Source organism: Bos grunniens, chromosome 20 (genome assembly GCF_055505025.1).
Source record: "Bos grunniens cultivar Pamir isolate PY7600 chromosome 20, Bosgru_T2T1.0, whole genome shotgun sequence".
Taxonomy (NCBI): Eukaryota; Metazoa; Chordata; class Mammalia; order Artiodactyla; family Bovidae; genus Bos; species Bos grunniens.
This window is the reverse complement of record NC_141184.1, coordinates 59316565-59341208: the sequence shown is the minus strand read 5'-3', so window position 1 is coordinate 59341208 and position 24644 is coordinate 59316565. Positions and strand designations below refer to the sequence as shown.

The following is a 24644-nucleotide window of genomic DNA, read 5'->3' as shown; positions in this document are numbered from 1 at the left end:
GTTACCCACAGATGAAAGGAAATGCTTTTCTTCACACAGGAAAAAACAGTATCCCGGGACATTTGGAAAAATTCTACCCAATAGGCATCAGTTTTATTTTTCTCCAGTACAGTTAATGAATTAGATAGCCTCATCTATACTTGAACAAAAGTAATCAAATATCATCAGCCAATTCTGAAACCCCAGTTGAAGCTACAGGAAAATTAATTTTCACTGTAAAAGCTGACTGGCATGGAATCAGCACTCATGACTGTGGCATCTTTAGCACAATACTCTACTGAACCAAGATACTAAATTAAAATAGAGCTATTGAGACATCCAAGGTTCTACAAAATGAGACATTGCAAGCTAGTGACACAAACACCTAAGACAGGAAAAGGCTGAGGCAGAGAACACTTACTCACACAGTAGGTACTTAAATATATAAAGACCATATGGTTTTAATGTTTCAAACTAGGGCCACCTGAGACTATAAGACAGAATGGAGGCGTTTAAAACCACAACCGCATTACCATACACACGACAGGTCTTATCCCAAATACTATCCCTGGAACTCTGACAAGACTATTCTAGAATGCAGATTTACAGAAATCATCACATATATTTTTTGAAGTAAAATGTCACTCAAATGATGTGCTTCTGCTCCCAGGGCTATGATTACCTCATCCAGAAGCAAATGGACAAACACGTCATTCCATCCACTAACCAGGTGGTCATCTCAGGGCTTTCAATCAGTACTAGCCTGGGTCAAGCCAAGATTCAAAAGGAAAAAATCTACACCATCAGATATTGCCTCTAAGTTAACTGAGCTTTAATACTGAATTGCACTGGAAACTTATTTGTGAAATGAAGAACTATAAGTAAGTGAATGATCTTTATCCACACGTATACAAAACATTTAGATAAAAATACACAGTTGACCCTTGAACATCATAGGTTTGAACTGCACGAGTCCACTTACATGTGGATTTTACTAAATACGACAGTATCATATGATTTCAGTTGGCTAAATCCAGAGATGCAAAATCTTGGATACAAACAGTTGACTCTAAGTTACAGGTAGATTTTTGACTACTCTGAGGGGCACCCCTACCCCCTAACCCTGCATGGTTCAAGAGTCAACTGTATACTTAATTTGAAATTTGGACTTACAATGCTATACTATTCCTAAACATACACAGCATTTTACAATGAATTGTGAAACTGTCATAAATTCCACTTTAAAGGTATCTACATTAAAAAAAATTAAATGCAATATGTAATTTTAAATATCTCAAAATGTATAAAAATAATGTATGTCTTATTTTCAGATTGCTGCTGCTGCTAAGTCACTTCAGTCATGTCCAACTCTTTGCAACCCTATGGATGATAGCTCACCAGGCTCCTCTGTCCATGAATTCTCCAGGCAAGAACACTGCAGTGGGTTGCCATGCCCTCCTCCAGGGGATCTTCCTGGATTAATTTTCAGATTAATTAGGAACTTTGTACAGATCCATACACAACACAAACTGTAAAGCCATTTCAATGATGTGGTCAACATCAGATTTTAAACTTAACAAGAATAAACATGTTTTTCTTACTCCTACCTTTTCCCCATATGAGGAAACATGCTTTCCTTCTAAAATTTGTACCATTCTGTCCACCTCATTCTTCCTCTATGTGGACCCAGAAATCATGCTGCCAACAGAGCACTTTTCAATGAAAAATGCTTTTTGTTTCTGTCAAGAAAAATACAATGAAATACCAAAGAAAAACTGAACAATCAAAAACCATTATCGCTATGCCACAGAATTTTGCAACTTCAATTTCCTACTCAACTCCTATTATTTCATTCCATACATTTCTTTTTCCTTAGAGACAGAACATACAGGATGGCGAGATTCCCCAATGTAGTTTTTTCTTCCAGTTTTATTGAGATATAATTGACACACAGCTCTGTTTAAGTGTAACGTGTATAGCATCATGTTTTGACTTAGACACATCATGAAGTGAGTATCACCATAAGCTTCAGTGAACATGTGAACATCCATCATCTCATACAGATACAAATTAAAGAAACAGAAAAAAGAATATTTTTCTTGTGAGGATAACTTTTTAGGATTTACTCTCTTAACAGCTTTCATATATAATAAACAGCAGAGTTAATTACACGTATCATGTTGTATATTAAGTCCTGAGCACTTATTTATCTTATAACAGAAGGATGCACATTTTGACTGCCTTCATCCAAATCACCCTCCCCCTACTCTGCACCTCTGGTAACCACAAATCTCATCTCATTTTCTGAGTTCGCTTTTGAAGTATAATTGACCTACAATACTATGTTAGTTTCTGTTATACAACATGCTGCTGCTGCTAGGTCGCTTCAGTCGTGTCCGACTCTGTGCGACCCCACAGATGGCAGCCTACCAGGCTCCACCGTCCCTGGGATTCTCCAGGCAAGAACACTGGAGTGGGTTGCCATTTCCTCCTCCAATGCATGAAAGTGAAAAGTGAAAGGGAAGTCGCTCAGTTGTGTCCGACTCTTCTTGACCCCATGGACTGCAGCCCACCAGGCTCCTCCGTCCATGGGATTTTCTAGGCAACAGTGCTGGAGTGGGGTGCCATGGCCTTCTCCAGTTATACAACATGGTGATTAGATACTTCTATACATTTCAAACTGATCACCATGATACTTTTACTTACTATGTGTCACCATACAAAGATCTTACATACTTATTCATTGCATTTCCCACACTGGATATTTTATATCCATGACTCATTTATTTTGTAACATTCTACATCTTAATCTCCCTCACCTATTTCTTTCCTCCTGCTAGTCCCCTCCTCTCTGGCAACCACCTGTTTGCTCTCTGTATCTATAACTGTTTCTTTTTTGTTCATTTCTTTTGTATTTTAGATTCAACACATAAGTGAAATCATATACTATTTGTCTTTTTGTCTTTATCTGTCTGCTTTATTTCACTTAGCATAGGGAACTATCAAAAACAAACAAACAAACAAACAAAAAACAGCCACCTACTGAATCGGAGAAGATATTTGCAAATGATACATCCGATAAGGGATTTATATCCAACATACAGAAATAACTCACACAACTCAAAACCAAAAAAAAAAAAAAGCCTGACTGCAAAGTGGGCAGAGGATCTACAGAGATATTTTTGCAAGAAAGACATACAGATGGTCAGCAGGCAAATGAAAAGGTGTTCAACGCCACCGATCACGAGGGAAATGCAAACCAAAACCACAATAAGACACCACCTTACACCTGTCAGAATAGCTATTATCAAACAGAAAAGAAGTAAATATTGGTGAGGATGTGGAGAAAAAGGGAACCTTCATGCACTGTTGGTAGGAAGGTAAATTGGTGCAACTGCCATGGAAAACAGTATGGAGGTTCTTCAAAAATTTTAAAAAGAACTATTATATGATCCAGCAATTCTACTCCTGGATATTTATCCAAAGAAAACAAAAACATTAATTTGAAAAAAATACGTGCATCTCTATGTTCATTGCAGCATTATTTACAACAGTCAAGCTGTGGACTGCATAGCACAGGAACTATGGCTAGAAGGGAAAAGAATCTGAAAAAGAACATATGTGTATCTGAATCCCTGTGCTGAACATCTGTAAAAGTAACATAATGTTGTAAATCAACTATACTTCAATGAAAGAAAAATATGTAGAAGCAACCTTAGTGCCCATCAATAGATGATAAAGAAGACAGGATCATATATATATATATATATATATATACACAAGCACACACGCACACACACACACACACGTACATACATGGAGCTTCCCAGGTAGTGCTAGTAGTAAAGAACCTGCCTACCAATGCAGAAAAACGTAAAGAAACGTGGGCTTGATCCCTGGGTTGAGAAAATCCCCTGGTGAAGAGCACAGCAACCCACTCCAGTATTCTTGCCTGGAGAATCCCATGGACCAGAGGAGCCTGGTGGGCTACAGCCCATGGGGTCTCGAAGGGTTAGACATGACTGAAGTGACTTAGCATGGTACATATATACACCTTATTCTATATACCATAAAGAAGAATGAAATCTTGCCATTTGAGACAACAGAAATTGTTCCCAACATACTTTTTAACTATATGGAAAATTCCAAAATTACCATGAAACTTCCGTAGCTATGGCTTTTCCATGACCAAAGATACCTAGATGGCAAACACCATTTCAAAGTAAAAGAAAGCACATGTTTACATACAAGATAGGTATACGTTTCTGCAGCTTGTCCTGCAGAGAAAACACTACCTAAACCATGTACAAATCGTCTCCACTTCACTTGTGAAAAGAGAAGGTCCAAAAGATTAGATTCGGTCCCTGGGTCTAGGCAGTCCTAAATACTTGAGACTTTTGGAAGAAAAATACTCAACACTAAGTAACTTGAGCGCTTGTCATTAATACTGGAGCTTCCCTGGTGGCTCAGTTGGTGAAGAATCTGCCTGCAAGGCAGGAGACTGCTTGCAAAGCAGGAAACCCAGGTTGGATCCCTAGGTCAGGAAAATGCCCTGGAGAAGGAAATAGCAACCCACTCCAGTATTCTTGCCTGGAGAATCTCATGGACAAAGGAGTCTGGCAGGCTGCAGTCCATGGGGTCACAAGAGTCGGAAATGACTTAGCGACTAAACCACCACCATTAGTCTTTGGGTTGATGACTCTTACTCCCCAACCCAGAACTCTTCCCAGGTTCCAGATGCTTGTTTCCAATAGTCAGCAGCACACTTCCATGAGGGTATTTAAGGAAGCACCAATTCAGTGACTCTCCAACTGAAATGATCATCTTCACCCAAGATGCCCTGCTTCCTGAGTCTCCAGTTTCAGGGACATCTGAAAAACCAACCTGCTTAAATTTTCTGAAAGCTCACTTTCTGGTACAAATCCTTGGGACACTCTCAAAATGTTTTATGCTCCCCCCCACCCCCCCGCCCCACCGCAACATGGCTAACAGTGGGTAAGCACAGACATAATCACACACAGGGCTGTAAATTCTTGTTAATCCTTTGTGTCTTCCTCTCCCCTTGTCTCCGCCCACTGCACTCCCCATGAAACCGCAAGCTTTCAAGAGGACTAGAACTACCTGTCTCCTTCACCATTGCCTCCTCAGAACAATCCCTTACATAAAGAAGGTGCTCAACTAATATCGACTGAATTCATGAACCAAGAGATGCAGAGGATGGGGAGCAGACTGCGCCCACCACCACGGTCCAAGCCTCATCTCCCAAGTGAGATCTCCCTTGCTTTCAAGCACATTTTAAACTCAAAAGTGGCCATGACAACAGACTGATGCTAAGGAATGGCTTCCATGAAGTAAGGATGTATCTGAATTGTTTCAAACAAACTGGGAGTCAAACAACTCCTTCATCCAACTCTTCTGGGTGACAATCCACAAACCTTCTTAAGCCTGAAAACTCTAAAGCAGAAAAGGCTTATCCTTCTTTGGGAGTATACAGCTTCTGCTTTCCATTTTGACAAGCCAAGTTTTCACTTGGAACGATCCAAAGAAAACTAGAAAAAGGTTCCCATCTTTCATATGCAGGTCCCCAGGGAGAGGCAACTCCGCTTCCAGGCACCGTATCTGAAGCCTCTATTACTGAATAGGGTTTCCTTTTGGAATTGTATCCTCAGCCCAGCCAGACTGTGTTATGTACACAACACATCCGCATTCATCTGCGGGTATGCACGGGGATATACGGTTACCGCTAAAGTTGACTGCTTCCACGGCATAGCTGCAACTCTGACGAGACTAAGGCATACATGACATGTATGAGTTACTGGTCAAGACAGATATATTTTACTTTGCTTTTGTAATAACTATGTATTTTAATGAGTTCAATACCACAAATAAATGTAAACACTACAAGCTATCTATCTTAGTATAACATTAAAGTAAAAAAATTGCTGTCTTTTGCACTAATTATCTGAATTGTATCATTAAATATGTAGATAAATATCCTTACACATCTTCAGGCAATAACTCTGATAATTTACAATAATTACATAAACATGCCATCCTGATGAAGATAACTTTTAATAATCTTATGCACAAACATTAAAATAGGGTATATTATAGTTATTCTGCCTTCCATATTTAACATGATGTATTTGTATTTCCACAAATAAAGGTAACTGGCTAATTTAAACCTGATTTCTTTTCACAGCGAGTTTCATTTGCACTGACTGGCATTCAGAATTAAAATATAAAGTGAAGTCCAAATATAAGGATGGAAGGAGTCCTTACCATCCACATCTGCATCAACTTCATGAGTCAGTGAAAAATGATGGATTGTTTTTCTCATCTCTTTTGAACATAATTCTGTGGTCTCAAGTATTACAGGAGAGAAAAATGTGCCTAAGGGGCTATGATTTACAATTATTCTGTTTCATGCTGATTAGCATAAACGACCGTGATAGAAAATTGCATGAAAACCCTAGAAGAGTCAATAACAGATAGTGATCCATAGCAGCACCTAAAGGAGGAAAAATTGCTTACTGCCTATGCTTCAGGCTTCCAGTCTAATTTGGCGGAGGATCTTTTAACCTGAAAATGAGTCCACATTTACAAAGCATTCTTATGGTTACATGAACTACCTTTCACAAGCAAATGGACAAATCAAATCTCAACACTTCTCCACTCCCAGATTTATCAGACTAAGAGTTTGTACCCAGATTAACATGGAGGCATTTATAATGCAACTGCAAAGCTAAAAGGAATCCTGCTTTCCATTTGCAATGAATATTGTGAAGTGACGCTGAATTAGGCAAGTGGTGTGACACTTAAAAGTATTTACAGTTCTCTTCAAGAAAAAAAAATTTTTTTCTCTCCAAAATGCAAAATTGAAGGGGGTAGGAAGGTAATGAGAAGAAATGGCTTCCATTTTCTGAAAGAATTGGGATAAATTTAGCCTGCCACTCCTCTCACATAGAACATACTTAGACCTCCATAATTAAAACACTTAGAAAGTATAGGAAAGAAGACAACTTTAAGTAAATGAGTAGTGCTTTATCACTATTATTCCTTAACTTCTTTTTACTTCAAAGATCTTACTTTCCAGTGAGGCAATACAATTCGAGTCTGGTAAGTAGGTGGGAGCAGCACACGATCTTTGTGTAAAATGCATGGTTATCACAAAGACGTGGCGATGCTCTGATGGGGAGATGCTGAAAGATACAGGCTCCTCTAATGCAAGCAACCCACTCCAGTACCCTTGCCTGGGAAATCCCATGGATGGAGGAGCCTGGTAGGCTGCAGTCCGTGGGGTCGCTAAGAGTCGGACACGACTGAGCGACTTCACTTTTCACTTTCATGCATTGGAGAAGGAAATGGCAACCCACTCCAGTGTTCTTGCCTGGAGAATCCCAGGGATGGGGAAGCCTGGTGGGCTGCTGTCTGTGGGGTTGCACAGAGTCGGACACGACTGAAGTGACTTAGCAATGCAAGCAAAGGACATAGCTTAATACACATAGAACAGGGACACAGTCACATTCCCATTAGCTCTGATTTTTGGGTCCCCCCAAAGGGAAAGGACCAGGGTTACAATTGTTTCTACTGTGTTACTATTTCCTGAGCTTCCTATGTGTGTGTTAAGTTGCTTCAGTCATGTCCGACTCTTTGAGACCCATGGACCATAGCCCTCCAGGCTCCTCTGTCCATGGGATTCTCCAGGGAAAAATACTGGAGTGGGTTGCCATTTCTTCCCCCAGGGACTATTCCTGATCCAGGGATCAAAACCACATCCCTTATGTCTCTTGCATTGGCAAACAGGTTCTTTACCACTGGTGCCACCCACGAAGCCCTAGTTACATGCTAGATAAAAGCAATAGATGAAACCCAGGGAATTTCTTACTACTAACTGCCCAGGTAACTTCCCAGGTGAATCAAATGTTACTTTCCTGGCAAAACAGTCCCTTAATTATGCCAGTGCCCCAAATCAGTGTTTTGATAAACTCACTGGAAAAGACCCTGATGCTGGGAGGGATTGGGGGCAGGAGGAGAAGGGGACGACAGAGGATGAGATGGCTGGATGGCATCACCGACTCAATGGACGTGAGTCTGAGTGAACCCCAGGAGTTGGTGATGGACAGGGAGGCCTGGCGTGCTGCGATTCATGGGGTCGCAAAGAGTAGGACACGACTGAGTGACTGAACTGAACTGAATTGAGACATGCTTCTAACTCCTGATATCTGATGTACTAGTAAAGAATCACAAAAATCATCAATTTTTAATGTTTTAATGATGATTTCAATATAACTGGCTTTCTTTATAATTCTATATATTTCATTTTATACACTTAAAAGATACTATTCTGAAAAGTGGTTCATAGGTTTCACCATACTGTCAATAGAATCCAGGATTTTAAAAACTGGTTAGCAGTAGACAGCCTAGGAAATCTTGCTAATGTCACACAGCTTGTTAGTGGCAGAAATGTGACTAAAAACAAGATCATCTGACTTCATTGCTCATAGAGTCCTTAACAGCTGCGGCTTGAAATGACCCAACTGTGGTCACGTGCTACCATATAATTACTGGCTTCTCAGAGATCCTCCTACATATGTCTAACTAGATCAAGGCCCAGAGGCTCTAGTTTGCTGGAAAAGATGAGGGATATTCCCCGAAAGTCAGATCTAGCATACGGGAAGTTTTTTTAATTCCTTCATCTAATTCTCAGAGATTGAAGTCACAGGTCTGAGTATGAACAGATTGAAGCCGAGCTGGAAGAGAATATGTGCACAATGGAATATTGAACACAGAATATTCACAAAGTCTTTAAAATATCTGTTAAACTTTTGTACTCATGAGAATCCTCAATCTAAACACAGGATATTTCTAATTGAACGATGCCCTTGGTATATTCAGGACTTCCCTGGTAGCTCAGCTAGTAAAGAATTCACCTGCAATGCGGGAAACCCTGGTTCAATTCCTGGGTCGGGAAGATCCCCTGGAAAAGGGAACGGCTAGCCACTCCAGTATTATTCTGGCCTGGAAAATTCCATAGACTGTATAGTCCTTGGGGCTGCAAAGAGTCAGACATGACTGAACGACTTTCACTTCACACTTGCTGCATTCGGCTTATCCCCCATAAACTTCGTATGCCATCTATGAAGTGGCATTTAGGTGACTCCAGGTATGCACCAATAGCATATTTGTACCAAAAGGTAGAATGGTTATTTATCATGCTCATTTATGAGCCTGCCAAGTACTAGACGAGGAAGGGGAAATTCAAACTCAAAAAAAGCTAGCACTGCCCAAGGTCACAGCGTGGAGACGCAATCTTATTTCACACGCACAAATCAGATCAATTGAAGATGGAGATGCATAATACATTAGACAAACAATTTCAAACCTTGATAAAAGCAGATCTTGGAATGTGCATTAATAGCACTTTGCATTTAGTAATGTTTCACTTTTGAACATTAAATGTGCTGAGGGTAAAAAACAAATAAAAGAAATAGCCAATTGCTTTCATGAAATATTGATGACAGTACAGTAAAAGTTCAGAGCAGCAGTAAAAGTCCAGGAGTTATTTGCTCCTATAATAGTGTCCTTAACCCTGCATCTTGCCCCTGCTGCTTGCTTCCCTCTATTTCCCACGTTCCACAGGAGGAATTTTCATTCTTTTAGAAGCTTTTCATCCTAAAGCATATGCAATGTTCATTCCAGACTTGAATCTGGCAATGAGGTACCCTCCTGTCATTTTTTTTTTTTTTTTTGCTAGAGAAAATATGGAACCACCAGACTGCCAATCTAGCAATAACATAACATGTGATATGAGAGTCACAAACTTGGAAGGAACCTCAAGTAGACACAAAAGCTACCCAGCACGATGTATCAAAATTCATAAACATGTTCATGTCACTTTGGCCTAGAAATCTCTATACTGGGAATTTATCCTAACAGAATAGCTCCGAAAGACAGAAAAAGCTATATGCACAGATATGCGCACTGTGGAGTGCTTTCATTCTATAAACCTTTATTAAGTGCCTATTATGTGCCAGGCACTATGCTGGCAGAAAGTCTCTGCTTCAAGGCAGTCACAATCAGCTGGGAATTCAGAGAAGTATATACAGAATCACAGCATGTTGGGATAAATGCTAACAAGCCTGTACAGAATCACCAGAAACACTAAAATGTGCTGGAACAGAAAGGCAGAGAGTCAAGGAGGACTTTACAAAATTTTAGGTAATGCTTTTAATAATTTCTTCCCAGTTTTATTTTTAAAGACACAATGTAATGCTGAAATGTTTAAAAAAAAAAAAACTTTATTACTCTGAAAAAAATTCCTCAATACATTCTTTAAAATAAAAAATGACAAGCAAGTCTAAATAGCCCTTAAGAGCTCTTTAAGAGCTCTTTAAGGCCCTCCATCTTTCCCTCCGCCATGTGTGGGAGGTGGAGTGTAGTCATGTATCACTGACTCCTCACCGGCCCATGCTGGCAGTCTATTCCCCGTCGTCATTTTCTACTACACACCAGGGTGTCCCTCATCAAAACTGCGAAAGAACTCTGAGTTCATTTTGCTTAAAACCCAAAACAAAATAAACAAACCAAAAAAATGTTATTGCTCCTTTGAGTACTTTCTCTTTCAAACGGCCCACAATTGCTGCAGAAAAATCCTGCTGTAAGATTTCAGAAGGTCCTTTACTAAAGACAGTATTTATTATGTGCTATGATTTTTTAGTGTAGAAATGAAAAAAATTCCACAGTTTGAGGACTTGTGTTGGGAAGCTTCTGAAGAAGTGTAGGTTGGACCCACCTACTAATTCACCGTGAGAAATAATACGAACTAAACTGGACATGTTACAAACGAGCAGAGCCTTTATTTACACTCAGATTAGAGCAAACTCTATTCCTGTCACGTGAATGACACCCAGTGCGAGTTCAGACATGCTCCATCCACATCAGGGCTGTGGGAGCCATGGAGACACCTCTCTTGGCGTGTTCTGGCCTGCGTCATGGCTCAAGGCTTTGGTCATACTCCAGAAGTGGGCAGGGGCTTTAGAAGAATCACCAGAGAAGACTGTCCCACACCATCTTTTTTTAAGAGTGCCTAGAGGGAAAGACTGTGCTTGAAATAATCTATGGAAAAGGTCAAATTAATATTTACTGAGCATCTATATTTGTGAGGCATTGCCCTAGCTCCTGGTTTGGCAAAGATTTTCTGTAGAAGGCCAGACATGTTTTTGACTTTGCAAACCAGAGTCTCATGTTACAACTACAGTAAGTACCCTACATGAGAACATTCAAGTAGTGAACTTTCAAAGATCTGAACGTGCCCTGTATGCCAGCTGTTGTACTGTACTGTAAGATTTAAAATGTTTTATCTTTTGAGTTTATTTTTAAAGTATTATTTGTGTGAAAAGTATTATAAACCTATTACAGTATAGTACCATATAGCTGATCGCGTTAGTTGGATATCTAGACTAACTTTGTTCGACATACAAACAAACTGGACTTTTGAACATAGTCTCAGAACAAAACCAGTTCGTATGAGAATATCTGCACTGGATTATGCGACTGTATTACCAGAAGCCATAGATAATATCTAATTGAACTGGTGTGGCTGAGTTCTAATAAAGCTTTATGTATAAAAACAGGTAATAGAGCGGATTTGGTCTGTAGACTGTATCTTGTCTGCCCCTGATCTAAATGTTTCACAATTTAGCTTATTTAAGGCACAAAAAATATTTATTCCTACTTAAGATGAGGAAACCAAGCATCAGAGGTAAGGTCACCTGCCAAAATCACACGTCTAGGTTGTCACTGAGTCAGGATTCCAACCAAGGTCTCCCTGCCCCAAAGTCTGAACTTTTTCTACTATATGAACAGTCTTTTAGGTTAAATGCAGATAAGGACGAAGAGCCAACTTGAAAGAAAGAAAATAGGAAGGCAAGTCTAAAGCTTTTCTTTCATTTAATATTACCCAATCTATGCCCAACTATGACAGCAAAAGTGCTTGCCACCAGAGTTATGGGTAAAACATTCCTCCCAAGGGAAGCTTCTGGAATACCCAGTACTGAACACCTTCATAACCACAAGAGAAAAAGAACCGAACTCTGTATTATAACGTGCCAGATTATGGCAAAGCTCTAAGATGGTCACGCTCCTAGAATTCCAACACTCCCTGAAAGGATTTTGTAAACTAACCCCACTGATACTCACATACTCAGTAATTCATTCATCCCATGCCCGGATAGCACACTTTATAAGCACTTTAAAATAAAAGAGATGTGGTACTCGGTCCTTCAGGAACTTTAACAGAGTTGGAGGGAACACACAGACACTAAATGGTTAATTACCTGTTGATATCAATTGCCACTTGGGTATGAAAAGAACTGTAATGGTGATGCACACAGCTCTGTCTAAAACTCAAGAAAAACTAGGCAATAAATATGAATGTGCTTCTTTTCCTGGTTGAATCTTACTCAAGGTTCTCGCTCCTTTTATTGCCCTTGAGAAATGAAAGACTTTGTTTTCAACATCATTGTCCTCATTTGGAATCTGGAGACTAGCCTGAAGCTTTGGTACCTAAGCATCAACTTCCTTATCTTACAATGAGGGGGTCTGACTAGATGCTTCCGAAGCTGCCTCCAAGTTAAGGCTTCTATAAATTAGCTTTTAAATAAATGATTCTGTAATGTCCAACTTATAACAAGAAAGAACCCTGGATGAAACGTCAATGTCCAGATATTTTAATCCATGACATAGGGTTGTTACATCCTTACAGTAAGGAAAAGTTTCAATTCTTAAAACCATCTCCCTTAAAAAGCAGAAAGCATTACTTAGAGAGTTGCACAATTTATTTCTGAAAATTAAATGATGATTTCCCCCAAAGGACAGAGGGGAAAGGAAGATGTGGAGCAGATGGATTCATTGTTCCCCTATGGAGAAAAAACATTTCTACACCTTGCAAAAATATATTAATTGGCCTGCCATCTGGCAAGCCTGCTCACACACATAAGGGATAAAGTTTAGATCTTGAGGTTTAACATTTAAGCCTGTGGGGAGATGGTAATTGGAATCTTTCTGAGTTAGCAGGAGTATTTTTAAAGGGAACATTTCAAAAGAGATCTGAATACAGGTGGAGAAAAACAGAAACTAAAATGTGAGACCATCCAAGGTGACATCACGGGCATCCATGGCCTCGCCCAACTCTGCACACCAGTGAGCCGGCGTGGACACTCCCACGTCAGGTGAGACTGACTGTTCACTAGCAGGCCAGCTTTCACAGCATGATTCTGAATGCGTCCCCTCAATTTTACAGATAACCTCCTGCCCATGCCTTCTTGTACATTATAGTTTTCAACAGTTTTGGAAATCTTACCATTGTAAAGGTGGGTGTTTAAAGGAACCTCTTTAAGAGGTGCAGGAAGTAGTTCATCAAACAGGAAGCTCAATAAAATAAGTTTTGTGGTATGTATGTGCACATGTGCACACACATCCCAGAATAAATACAGGGAAGGATAACACCATATTTTTCACAGTGCTTATATTTGAGCACTAGAATTTGGGGTGATTTTAACAGTTGTTCATATTTTCTCCATTTTCAGTCTTAGGCATAAGTTTACATTTTCTTCTCAAAGTTACACAGATTCCACTGAAATTAAAATATAATAAAAATCATGCAGAGACATGGTATATTATTTTACAAAGCAAATAAAGTATCTTGATTTTACCTTTCTCAAAATGTATGTTTTGGCCTGTCTTTGCTAAGTCACTTCAGTCGTGTCCGACTCTGTGCGACCCCATAGAGGGCAGCCCACCAGGCTCCCCCATCCCTGGGATTCTCCAGGCAAGAATACTGGAGACTGGCATGGAAAAACTCCATGCTTCCTTCTGGGTCTCTTTATTTTCTAACAGCCATAATCTGTGTCTTAAATTACATACCTTCCAATCTTCCACCTCATGGCTTTGTTTCCTTCCCCAGTAAACACCACCAAATTATTTATAACCATTTTCTGCTAGTAGAATTTGTTTACCTGGTTTCTTAAAACTTCCTCACCTACGTAGCATCAAAGGGCCTATTATACACTGATAATGGACCACACAATTTAGGTAGTTTAAGCTTCTCTTTCGAGTATCTCATTCTGATGCATTTTCCTGGTATCTACTTGACATTACCAACCATGTAATCAAACGATGTTAGTTAACCATCTTCTTCATCAAAATGATTGTTTAAAAGGATGACACAATGTAACACGGGATCCTAGCTGGGATTCTGAAATAGAAAAAGGACCCTGGAGCACAACTAGGCAAGACATAATAAAATATGGAGCTAATTTTTTAAAGGGGGTTGGGAAGGAAGAACAAAACCTGCTATTCTAAACCTTTATTAGCATCACCAAACAATTAAAAAGTACCTAAAACTCTTTGAGGTGATGGAAATATTCTGTATCTTCACTGTGATAATTACATGAATGTTATTTGTCAAAACTCCAAGAGCTGCATACCTAAAAATGACAGTTGTACTACATGTAAATTCTGTCTCAATAAACAGTGTTAAAGTAAAGCACGCCTGGCTGCCTGGACATTCTTTTTCTAGTGTGAGTAAATTAGAGCCGTAGATCCTGTGTCAGTAGGAACCTGGATCGGTGGCAGTGAGAGACACCTTCTTTAACATTTAAAAAAATGTACCTGAAGGAAAGACTTCTTTCCCCTCCATCCTTGGTAAGGGACAGCCATTTCTCAAAAGCAGTTCACATACTGCACCACTGAGAACGAAGACATGGCCAATGAAGAATTTCTGGGGTTCAGAGAACACTGGACACAATATCTGTGCCTTTTGTATGTTATAGATTATTCACACTTTATTCTTACACAACTGTTTTAAGCACAGGAAAGCAGTTACATCCTAGTTCTCTAAATTCAATGATTTTTCAAAGAGAATAATACACATTTAAGTGTCATCAATTTATCTCCTTAAGAATGTAGTTAGCATTAGCATACTTAAGAGAAATTACTATGTTTTTTAAAAGTGAAGAAGCAGCCTGTAAGCAATTCATCTCTAAAACCCCAACAGATCTTTCCTGGCATTCACAACATATTGCCATGTAAGAGGTTAGAATTTTCATTCCTTCTATGAAATGAACTACATGCTCTATTACAAGATTGGCAAAGATTTTGAGATAAGTCCATAATATATACACTCATGTGAATGCACAGGATTTTATAATGCCTAGAAATCTCAGCAATACAAGCAGGGGTGTCGTAGAGTGTTATTCATTCAAAAGGCCTGTAAGACAGCAGCTGTTCAGAGCTTCACTATAAAGTAAAACCTCAATTTCAAAAGCACAAGCCCACTCAAATACCATTAGAAACTGTGATACTTTACGATGGGGAAATTACAGGAGAATACATATACAATTTTCATTAATGGGAAAGAGAATCAGCAGGTGGCATTTTAAAACAAAGTAAAACCTACTTCTATTTTTTATTCTCTTTCCTTAGACAGCAGGTGGCATTTCTATAGCAAAGATCAAAATTATCAGCACTCAGTATTCCACAAATATCTTTGAATTACCAGAAGGCTGCTATACAATAAAAATTAAGTGACTAAAATCTTTCTTTACAAATACTATTTTCAATAATTAGAACAATGTTGGATCTGTATTTCCTTTGGAGTCAGGATAGCCAGTTATGTTTTTATCCGGTTTTACCCTGTACTATTAGTAATTTAGGGACAACTAATTAATTTCTATAATCCTCAATTTTTTTTTCATCTATATAAGAGATACTATAGGTAGCATTAAAGGAGACAACATACATCAACAGATACTCTTCCTCTCCCTCCTCCCGAGCTGATGTTGGTGGATCTCCTACTGGCTATTACAGGTTACCGTAATTATCTGTCCACATCACTTTCTAACCCCACTAGATTGAGCTACTTGAACAGAAGGACCCATGCATATCTTTGTTTCGCAGGTGATAAGCATAGTCCTGGTCATATGAAAGATATTCAATAAATATTTCATACACAAATGAATAAATAAGACAATGCAATAAATCCTCAGACTTGCCCACAGAAGTCAGACAGAGTCAAACTAGGTTATTACAGTATCAGCTTTCAGAAGGTGATTCAGCCTCATCCATGAGCTCCAAAGCAGAAAAAGGATCATACCGAGATACATAACTCATAAATAAGTACCTCCAAGTATCTTTAAATGTAATTATCTTCCCATCTTTCAGAGGTTAATCCCCCCTGGCTTTTGGATTCTCTATTTTTTTGGCCCAGTTTACGAACATGTGAGTTTTCTTTAGTGCTTTTAAGGCAGCCAAAGACAAGAAATTGACAGAGGAGCTACATGGCCATAAGGATGGGGGGCTGCCCCCTCCCAATCAAATCCCTAAGACTTCTTATGACTAGAAGGCAACAACCAAACCAAACAAAGCAAGCCAAAATCATTTCAGTCTCACATGCCTTAACATAGAGTTTAAGATATATACACACCTGGAACTTCCCAACAAAATCCATAAATGTTGGGCCATGAATCCCCTCCAAACATGTTAGTTTCTTATTAAATAGATTTGAAATCAAACCTGTTAAGAGGCTGAAGGAGCAGCTACAAGCCCCTGCCTGTAGGACACGCCTAAAAGAATGGAAGGTTTGAAAAGTGAAGCTTGTTTTCTCGGCTGGGCATTTCATTTACATGGGAACTAGAAAACTGGCTTAGAGTGAGAACTATAATCTTTCTGGAACAATAGGTCATGACGAGCTTCCTTAATGCCAAAATAAGTGTTCAGAAGTGACTTCTGCTAACCGAAAGAAAGTGTAAAGGGCATATATGTTTACTCTGGCTTGAATACAACACTTCTGAATATGTCTGTCTGTGCCAAGAGTCAGAACCCTATTCTTCATGGATTTCAAACCTGGGATCCATGAAATGAAATGTTTTATGCCATCAAAAAGTTGCAGTATATCTGGCCAGTTCAAGTAACTTGTATCTTTTGATCCAAATATCACCCTAAGTCTGATGTGAGAAGCTAGAATAATTATAACATTAAATCTCGAAAGGCAAAATAAACCAAAATTTCTTCTGTTTCAGGTTTTTCTTTTTTTTTAAAGAAGGCATCAAATGATCAGTAATCAATAACAATTTCAAAGAAAAACTTAAGTCAACCTATCAGGAGGGCATCTTGGCCAGGGTAATGCTGGTAAAAAAATAACATACAAAAATCACTAAGATCTAAGGACTACATTGAAGGAAGCAGAGATCTGATCTTGAATTTGGATTACCATGTTAAGGAGGTTTATAAAAACTACTATTGACTTTTCACCTTAAAAATCCTAGATTTCCAGGGTTAGTTGTTTTTTTCTTTTTTCTAATCGACATGAGAAAAGTCATCTATTGAGGAAAAACATACAAAGTTTATAGGTCATATCATAAAAATGGGGCAATTTTTATTCCTTACTAGCTCTGTGGTCCAAACATCTAACCCTAAACATCAAATCCTAAAGCACACAGGAAATTATAACTCATAAACATATTAGCTCATTTTGCAGAATCCTCACCAACTATGACCTTAAGCATCCTTGAACTATCCTATATGTTACCTGTCCCACCATGACCATTTGAATCTTAAATTAAAAATTTCCTTTACTTAGGGACCTATCTTTTATGGGGGCTTCCCTTGTGACTCAGCTGGTAAAGAATCCACCTGCAGTACAAGAGACCTGGGTTTGATCCCTGGGCTGGGAAGATCCCCTGGAGAAGGGAAAGGCTACCCACTCCAGTATTCTGGCCTGGAGAATTCCATGGACTGTAGCGTCCATGGGGTCGCAAAGAGTCAGACACGACCGAGCGACTTTCACTTCACTACGTTTTATGGAAAATGCAAATTCACAGTCATTCATTCAACCTGCCAAGTCAGGTGAGTGTGCCTATCAGTTGTCCCGCCACCTGTCTGCCCTTTGGAGCAGTTAAGCAAGCGTAGGCTACTTTTACAGTGAACTATTTTTTGGATTAGCAAATAATTTGTGTTTATCTAGATGGGTCTAGAATGGAGAATATGTAAGCCTGTACATATGCTCAGTCATGTCCCACTTTTTGCGACCCCGTGGACTAAAGGCCATCAAGCTCCCGTACCCATGGGCTTATTCCAGCCAGGGATCAAACCAGCATCTCCTGCGGGTCCTACACTGGCAGGCAGACTCTTTACCACTGAGCCACATGGGATGCCCAGAATGGAGAGTACAAAGAGGATAAAACCAACCTTCACTTGGAAAAATAATGCATTTGACATGGCTTCTGTATCTTCATGCTCAGTGTCTGACGTAGATAAGCTACAGGGAAAAGTCTTCAATTTTGTTTCAAAAATCTTGAGATTAGCCAAGTGAAAGTAATATTTGTACAGGAACTCTATCCCAAGTTCCAAAAGCAACAAGCCATTCCAGATCAGACTTAAGAAATAACATTACATAATAGTCACTTAATGGCCATTGTTTTACTGTAACAAAGGTTTCATTTACCGTATTTCCTAGAGTGTTTTATTCAGCTAGCAGTTTTTCCCATGACAAACATACTTTTTTCCCCTTAACCCCTTCATCTATCTGTAAAAGTAAAACATTCAATAATTATAGCTTCTAATTAAAAGATATCCATCATATTGCACTTTAAAAAATAGGTATATTAAAGGGACATAGGAGATTTTTATGCCAGCCATAGGTTCAGATTCTTCAGATCCAGTGGCTAAGAAATCTGACAGTGGCTAGATGATATAATAGTTACTCTCAAGAGACATGTCGTAAGGTCAAAGTCAGGGTCCTGAGACATCAACAAGCACTGCAATGTTTAAAATTAGACAGAATAAAACATGGCAAAGATAGCTTCAGCAGACACTCATATGGCAAAATAAGCCTGGTGGATCCATCAGCTTTCCTCGCTTTCTGAGTCTATGACCCTAGGAGACTTCACCAAGTTTCACTAGTTCCTTCTTCCTGCGAGCCAAGTGATTCACTCTGAAACTAATACATTTTCTGAAAAAGCTATCTCCTATATGAATGTCCATGTTAGGTTAGAAAGTTTCCAGAGATATGTAGCTCCTTCTTTCCTGTGAAGAGATAAAAGTCTATTCTAGAAGTACTCAGAAAAACATTTACTACTATTTCATTGACTACACTAAAGCCTTTGACTGTGTGGCTCACAACAAACTGTGGAAAATTTTGAAAGAGATGGGAATACCAAACCACCTTATCTGCCTCCTGATAAATCTGTATGCAGGTCAAGAAGCAACAGTTAGAACCAGACATGGAAAAGCAGGCTGGTTCAAAATTGGGAAAGGAGTACGTCAAGGCTGTATATTGTCACCCTGCTTATTTAACTTATATGCAGAGTACATCATATGAAATGCCAGGCTGGATGTAGCACAAGCTGAAATCAAGATTGCCGGGATAAATATCAATAACCTCAGATATGCAGATGACACCACCCTTATGGCAGGAAGCGAAGAGGAACTACAGAGCCTCTTGATGAAGGTGAAAGAGGAGAGTGAAAAAGTTGGCTTAAAACTCAACTTACAAAAAATGAAGATCATGGCATTCAGTCCCATCACTTTATGGCAAATAGACAGGGAAACAATGGAAACAGTGACAGACTTTATTTTGGGGGGCTCTAAAATCACCGTGGATGGTGACTGCAGCCATGAAATTAAAAGATGCTTGCTCCTTGGAAAAAAAGCTATGACAAACATAGACAGTGTATTAAAAAGCAGAGACATTACTTTGACCACAAAGGTACATATAGTCAAAGCTATGGTTTTTCCAGTAGTCACGTATGGATGTGAGAGTTGAACCATGAAGAAGGCCGAGTGCCAATGAATTGATGCTTTTGAACTGTGGTGTTGGAGAAGACTCTTGAGAGCCCCTTGGACTGCAAGGAGATCAAACCAGTCAATCCTAAAGGAAATCAATCCTGAATATTCATAAGAAGGACTGATGCTGAAGCTCCAATACTTGGGCCACCTGATGCGAAGAGCCGACTCATTAGAAAAGACCCCGATGCTGGGAAAGATTGAAGGCAGGAGGAGAAGGGGATGACACAGGATAAGGTGGCTGCATGGCATCACCGACTCAATGGACATGAGTTTGAGCAAGCTCCAGGAGATGGTGAAGGACAGGGAAGCCTGGCGTGCTGCAGTCCATGGGGTCGCAAAGAGTCAGACACAACTAAGTGGCTGAACAGTAACAATACATATGGGCTCCCTGGTGGCTCAGACAGTAAAAAATCTGCCTGCAATGCAGGAGACCTGGGTTCGATCCCTGGATGGGGAAGATCCCCTGGCAGAGGGCATGGCAACCCATTCTAGTATTCTTGCCTGGAGAATCCCCATGGACAGAGGAGCCTGGAGGGCTACAATCCATAGGGTCACAAAGAGGAGGACATGACTGAGCAACTAAGCATATATATATATATATAAATACACACACACACACACACACACATAAACACCATAAACACACATATACATGTGTGTGTGAATTTTGCCTGCAATTAGTTTCCCAAGAAACTCCAAACTCTAACAAAATAGAAATCACTGGTAAATGTAAATTCCAAAGTCAGCAGAATGTATAAAGTCCTAAAATGGGCAATAAAGACGCTTAGGATAAGATAAACATCGACTGTCTATTCTTTTCACCCATCTATTTTACCTTCAAATGCTAATCAAAGCCTAAATTCTCTGCTTGAGCCTTTTTTCTTTAAAACAAAACAACATGATGTTTCAGTTTGATATTGCTATAATTACCTCCCTAACAAGCATATCCAATAACCATTAGTGTAGCTAAAAAAATTCCCACTGGTCTTCTCATGCTATTAATAAGATTTAAGGTCAATATTTTCAGAATTTATAACCAAGTTCACAAGGGAACTTTCCTAATTACCAAGATAGGGGAAAGAAAATAAAGTATCAGAACAAGTACTAATAACTACGTGAACTTTTACTTAGAGATAGTCCTCTAGTTACAAAATGTGCCATGGGTCATAAAAACCCAGCGTGTTGCTAGATATCCAAGGCTTCTACCAACAGAGCTTGGGCCTGCTTTTAATAAATGGTTTTACACACAACTGTACCTACTTTCATCCAGGTAGCCCCAGGACCATTCTATTATCTTGGATCTCTGATAAACTTTCAAAGGGATTACTCAGTTACCATGATGTCACTCCCAAATGACTAGGTTACATGTAGTGAAGACAGCTCCGATTAAAAATAGCTTTGTGCATGCTTACTCACACTGAGAGATGGGAGTGCTGGGGAGGTGAGCCAGGGGTTCAGAGCCTCAAGTCCTGAGCTCCCTGAGAAACCAGCCTACTTCCGTTTAACCAATACAAGGAGGACTCTCCCAAATTATTCAGAATAAAGCCCTACCCCAAGCCTTCTCCTCTATGAGTCATCTTCACACTGTTGTGTGAAGGGGCAATCTTTCAACCCCAACATTTGTCGGGTTTTAGCCCAGAAGGCAGATGGTTTCTATCTTGAGGCTTATGATCCCCCTGTTTTAAAGGTATCACTTGGGCTTCTGATAACAGGATCTATATGTAAGGAGAAGCAAACAGAGCCATAAAAGCATGTAACATTCTCTCTCCTCACTGTGAACTTGCTAAGACACAAGTATACCCCTTCCAGAGTCGACTCTTTACAGCAATCAACAGCCCACACCTCCCCCGGGAACATATGCTCCATATTCTGAGGCTTTGTTTTTAATGAACTTCTTTTGAAATCTACTTTTTGCAGTCTCACACACTGTGCCCGCTCTCATTCCTCTCCTCCCTCTTACTCCTTCCCTCTCCCCTTACAAAAGACCTACACATTCAAGGGGGAAAACAAATGATCGGTCAGCTCCTGTTGTAAACTTCCCACTGGAAGTTTCAAGCAATATTTCTGAGATGTGTATATTTTGGCCCACATCCTTTGTGTCTGGTCAGCTTGAAGACCCGAGAACACGCTGCTCCGGTGTGGGGCAGCCGGGTGCTGCCCACAAGTCACTGCAAGGAGCTCCTGGCCTGGGCTCTCGGTGGTCCCTGCTTCCCCAGGGGTGCCCCTGATCAGGCTTCGGGAAGGGAGCAGGCGTGACTGCCTCACAGACAGTGTCCATGTCAGAACTAGAGACAAGATGAGAGGATGGAAGGGCAAGCCCTGCAGTGAGGGGCAGGCCTGTCCTGCCGGCGGAAAACGCAGTCAGGAGCATGAAGAAAGGAGGATGAGAGGAAGCGGTGATGAAACAGGCCTGGGCAAAGCAAGGAGTGGGAGGGAATGGGTGCAGAGACGCAGGGAGGGGCAGGGACTGCAGGTCAGGCGTGGAGAGGGCAAGAGCACGGGCGTGAACACCAGGTTTCAGCCATCTGTGGAACAGGCGGAGGGACGAGGCAGCACACCCTCTGTCTGGCTGTACCCTCAGCTCAGGTGCAGGCTCTGGCAGAATCAATGAGGGGGCCGAGGGGCGCTAGAGAACAGCTCCTACCGAAAACACGTCAGAAAGGAGACAACTCAGGAGGCTGGGGGAGGAACCTGAGCTTCCAGAGGGGAGGGGAGAGGAAACTGTCATTGCCTATCTGGGTGATGAGGCAGACAGTAAAGTGAGCAACAGTGAGTAAGGGGATATGATTCAGGGAAGAGGACTGACAGGCCAGCTGGGAACATGCAGAGGCTGGGACGCCGGGCTGTGTTGCTGCTGGGCCTGGCTACCCACAGAGTGCGCCACCCACGGTCCCGACGCCTCACTTCACTCCCGTTCCCGACCCCAACCCCATCCCTCTGCGGCCGGGGCTCAGGGTGAAGTCACCCCGGACTCCCCAGTCTTCAGACACACGCACACCTCGGTTCATCTCTGTGGAGCAGCAGCTGGCCGCTCCCTTGGGATCTCTGTGAGAACACTCTGCTGGCTCCCTTCCCTCTGAGGGGACTGTCCTCCGCATCTCCTTTCCACTTCCTATCTCCATCTCTGCCCTTTCCTTCAAGGGGACATCTTCAGCTCTCCCACAGATTCATCTAGCACATTTCTCATGGTCCTAATGAGGACTTCCAAGCCTATTATTTCTGGTCCAGCCTCCCCAAGGGCCCCAGACCTACAACCCAACTTGGCCTGCCTAGGGGCTCTGTCTTCTCGGCCGCCAAGCCTTGACTGTTCCCAGATGCCTACTCCCAAAGTCTTCCCACCCACATGTATTTCTCATCCTTTAGACCTTCTCTTAAATATCATCTCTTCAAAGACCTTCCCTGACCACATTATCTACAGTAGCCTCCACACTTCTCAGCTCTTGTTTACGCGTCCAGGACATGGCGACCACCACACGGCGCTTGACTTACTTAGATGCTGGCTTATTTCTGAGGCCCACACCCTCTGTCTGGCTCACCTCTCCATCCCTGGCCCAACACAGACCACTGGTTCTGGCTGAATGAGCGAATGGCTGCTCCACAGTACAGCACAGGACAGGTGCTCACTCAATGTGGATGAACTGTCCCCTCTGGGGACACAAGGGGAGACTACAAGTCCCAGCTCTCGTGTCTTATATGTACAGATGAGTCTCCATTTCCCCAAGGTAAAACCCCCAAGGCCACTGTGGTACCCTTCTTCATTCCTCAGAGCCAACAACTCATCAGCTTCTCCCAACTTTATATCCTTAATAGCTCTCAAGGTGTAATCTCACCACATTCTTTGCTCAGGCCTGCAAAACCCTCTGAAAAGGCTACTGCAATAACTTATCCATTGGTTTCGAGGTCTCACTCTCCTTTCTCAGACCTAAGACTCCCCAGTATTGCTCGATGTGCCTCGCCCGCACTGGATAAAGGCCAAGCTCCCGCAAATACCTAGAGCCTCAACTCTCTCCTCAGTCATCGCCCTCTATTCATCCCCTCGTTGTAATGATAGTAACCATAACAAGTTGGGGTTTATTGAAAGTTTTCATATGTGAGTCATTGCAGTCAGCATTTTACATATATGAACATATTTTAATCTTACAACAATCCTATGAAATAAGTAATGTACTTATCCCTATTTTGTAGATAGAGCAACAGAATTCCAAATAAGTTAACTAATTCAATAGACAATATCACAGAATTAAGATTCAAACTCAGGTAAACTGGCTTCAGATCCACCCTCTTAACCATTGGGCTCTATTATATAGCCTCTTTAAACTTTATGCTTCAGCAGTACCAAGTTATGCTTCTGGTTCTTTATGCTCCAGCAATACTGAGCTATGTATAATCCCTCAAACTCTGTGTTGCTGAGGCTACCATGCCTTCATACACACCCTTTCTCTTGCTCCTTGGGAAGGCCTCGTCTTTCTGTCTGATAAATGCCAACCTACCCTTCAAAACTTCCACACGATTTTCTGTATGGTACATCTCTCGGCTCCTGTGTACCTGGTAAATACTTCTTGATCGCCCTGGTCTGCAATGATTCACCTGCACCGCTTCGCTGATGGCATGCCCACGACTTTCAGCTTGGAGTCACAGTGCCCAGGCACACAACAGATGCACAATAAATGTGGATTAAATTGGGCTTTCTGACAAAGGGGTAGGCACGGTTTAACCAAGACCTAACATGCCAGGGCAGGAAGGAAGCATATTCTATCCTTCTTAAGGACACATATTCATGCTCAAAACAAAAGAAAAACTCACCAAACACCCTAGAT

The 24644-nt window shown here is 40.9% G+C and overlaps 1 protein-coding gene across 22 annotated transcripts in view; it reads right to left on the bottom strand.

Moving 5' to 3' along the window:
- The window catches only part of MAST4 (microtubule associated serine/threonine kinase family member 4), a 616403-nt gene that overhangs the window by 148661 nt on the left and 443098 nt on the right, over positions 1-24644 (bottom strand). The window contains exon 1 of one of the 22 annotated variants that reach the window (XM_086362026.1): positions 16466-24250. The exons of the other annotated variants lie outside the window; for them this stretch is intronic. Within the exon in view, the coding sequence (XP_086218152.1) occupies positions 16466-16503 (38 nt within the window). The 5' untranslated portion in view covers positions 16504-24250. Of the gene's footprint in view, positions 1-16465; positions 24251-24644 lie in introns of those variants that run through there. 22 annotated transcript variants of the gene reach the window in all.